Source organism: Malus domestica, chromosome 07 (assembly GCF_042453785.1).
Source record: "Malus domestica chromosome 07, GDT2T_hap1".
Taxonomy (NCBI): Eukaryota; Viridiplantae; Streptophyta; class Magnoliopsida; order Rosales; family Rosaceae; genus Malus; species Malus domestica.
The window spans coordinates 22,193,610-22,195,691 of record NC_091667.1 but is presented as its reverse complement, the minus strand read 5'-3'; the positions used below and the strand labels follow the sequence as shown (position 1 = coordinate 22,195,691).

Here is a 2,082-nt window from a genome sequence, read left to right as displayed (position 1 = left end):
CAGACACATCGTCATGGCCAGTTATTACTTAGCACCCACCCAATTATTGAGTTATTGGGGCATAGAAATATCAGCTGGCTATATACCTAGAGAAGCAAATGCGATTGCCAACGAGATGGCACAATTGGCCTCAGGAGTACAGATTCAAGAAAGGAAGTTTGAGAGGGACATAGAAGTCCAGAGAAGAGATCTCCCTTCCATTGTGGATAGAGGATTTAGCCTAGATGTAATGATTGAAGAAGTGGAAGTCGAAGACTGAAGGACACATGTCCTTCGGTATTTAAAAGATCATTCATTCCCCACAAGTAAGAAAGATAGATAACAAGCGACTAAGTACATTTTGTGGGAAGAAAATCTACTAAGGAAGACTCCAAATGGGTTAATGTTAAAATGCCTAGGCCAGGAAGAGTCTATGAGAGTTATGGCCGAGGTGCATGAGGGAATCTGTGGAGGTCATTAAGCTGGAACCAAGATGAGATGGTTGCTTAGGAGATATGGGTATTTCTGGCCCAAGATGGAGAAAGATTGCAAAGATTATGCTCGAGGATATGAAGAATGCCAGAGACATAGGCCACTCCAACATGTGCCTTCGATACCTTTGAACCTTGTGGTCAAGCCTTGGCCCTTTAGAGGATGGGCAATGGACTTTGTTAGGCAGATTCATTCAGCTTCTAGTAAAGGGCACACATTCATAATCGTGGCCACATATTACTTCACCAAATGGGTGGAGGCTTCAGTTGTCAAGAATATTACTTCAGCCACGGTTAAAAAGTTCATTGAAACCAAAATTTTGCACAGATTTGGGGTGCCCGAGGTAATTGTCACAGATCATGGACCATCTTTTGGTTTAAAAAAAGTAGAAGAGTTTGCCGACAAGTTTAGAATAAAGATGGTTTAATCTAGTCTTTATTACCCTCAGTCAAACGGGCAAGCGGAGGCCAGTAACAAAATTCTAGTGAATATCATCAAAAGAACGGTCGCTGAGAACCTAGAAAAATGGTATGAGAGGTTGGGAGAAACTTTGTGGACATACAGGACGTCCAAAAGGACGGTAACTGGAACAACCCTTTACGCTTTGACTTTCGGACAAGATGCTATAATTCCCAAGGAGATTAATGTAAGTACGGTCAGAATTCAGAATCAGTTCGGGCTACACAGTGAAGAATATGTTCGAGCCATGTGTCAAGAGATTGATTAGTAAAATTGCATAGGATTGTTAAGGGGACGGCGGAACCCTAGGCTTTTACACTTTGGTTTTCAAAACTATTTTCTTTTGTTTTCTTTACTTTGTCAATTTATTTAATTATTTTTAATTAAATTCTTTTTTAATATTTTAGGTCATTAAATCAACTTCTTCTAAACTTTGTTTTCAAATAGTTAATTAAGAATTAGTTTAAATACAAATTATTCATTCAATTCCTATGGAAAACGACCTCACTTAAGCTGTTATACTACAACAACCTTGTACTCTAGCAAGTATTTTTATACCTACTTTTGCAGGTGGTAAAAATACCTATCATTAGACATTCGTCACATAAACAAGAAAATTTGTCACATTTGACTATATGTGACGAAATTCTAGTGTCACCAATTTCATCACCTATAGTTCATGTGACGAATTTTATTTTCGCCACATTTTTTCAGTATACGTGACACAATATTCGTCACTTAATAACAATATGTGTGACAAATTATACATCACAAATTAACCATATGTGTGATGAATTATACGTCACTTAATAACGATATGTGTAACGAATTATACATCACAAAATACAAAATTCTGTGACCTATTTTTGTTTTTTTTGTCTTGTATCAGGTTTATAAGTGATGATTTTGTAGTCACCCAATATGATACCAGTTGATATAGTTTACACTAAGTAACACTGAAAAGGTCACATATTCCTTTGATATGTGGCGCAACTTACATCACACATATTTAAATCAAATACTTTTTTAGAAATAATAACGACGAACTAATTGTTTTTCTTGTTTCGTAATCTAGAATTGCAGTTCTTAACAATTATAAGGTAATACTTCACATTTTCATTAATCAACAATTAAAACACATAAATCGAATAC

The 2,082-nt window shown here is 36.1% G+C and overlaps 1 protein-coding gene across 1 annotated transcript; it reads left to right on the top strand.

Moving 5' to 3' along the window:
• The first annotated feature begins 640 nt into the window (after positions 1–640).
• Positions 641–1,831, top strand: LOC139197767 (uncharacterized). Its single transcript, XM_070825726.1, has 3 exons — positions 641–814; positions 920–1,117; positions 1,820–1,831. The coding sequence occupies exons 1-3, from the start codon at positions 641–643 to the stop codon at positions 1,829–1,831; spliced, it is 384 nt and encodes a 127-aa protein (XP_070681827.1).
• Positions 1,832–2,082: the final 251 nt, after the last annotated feature.

Coding starts and splice junctions, on each gene's coding strand:
- LOC139197767 (XM_070825726.1), top strand. CDS start 641: ATGGACTTTGTTAGGCAGATTCATTCAGCTTCTAGTAAAGGGCACACA. Junction 815..919: donor ACAGATTTGGGGTGCCCGAG/GTAATTGTCACA, acceptor TATTACCCTCAG/TCAAACGGGCAAGCGGAGGC.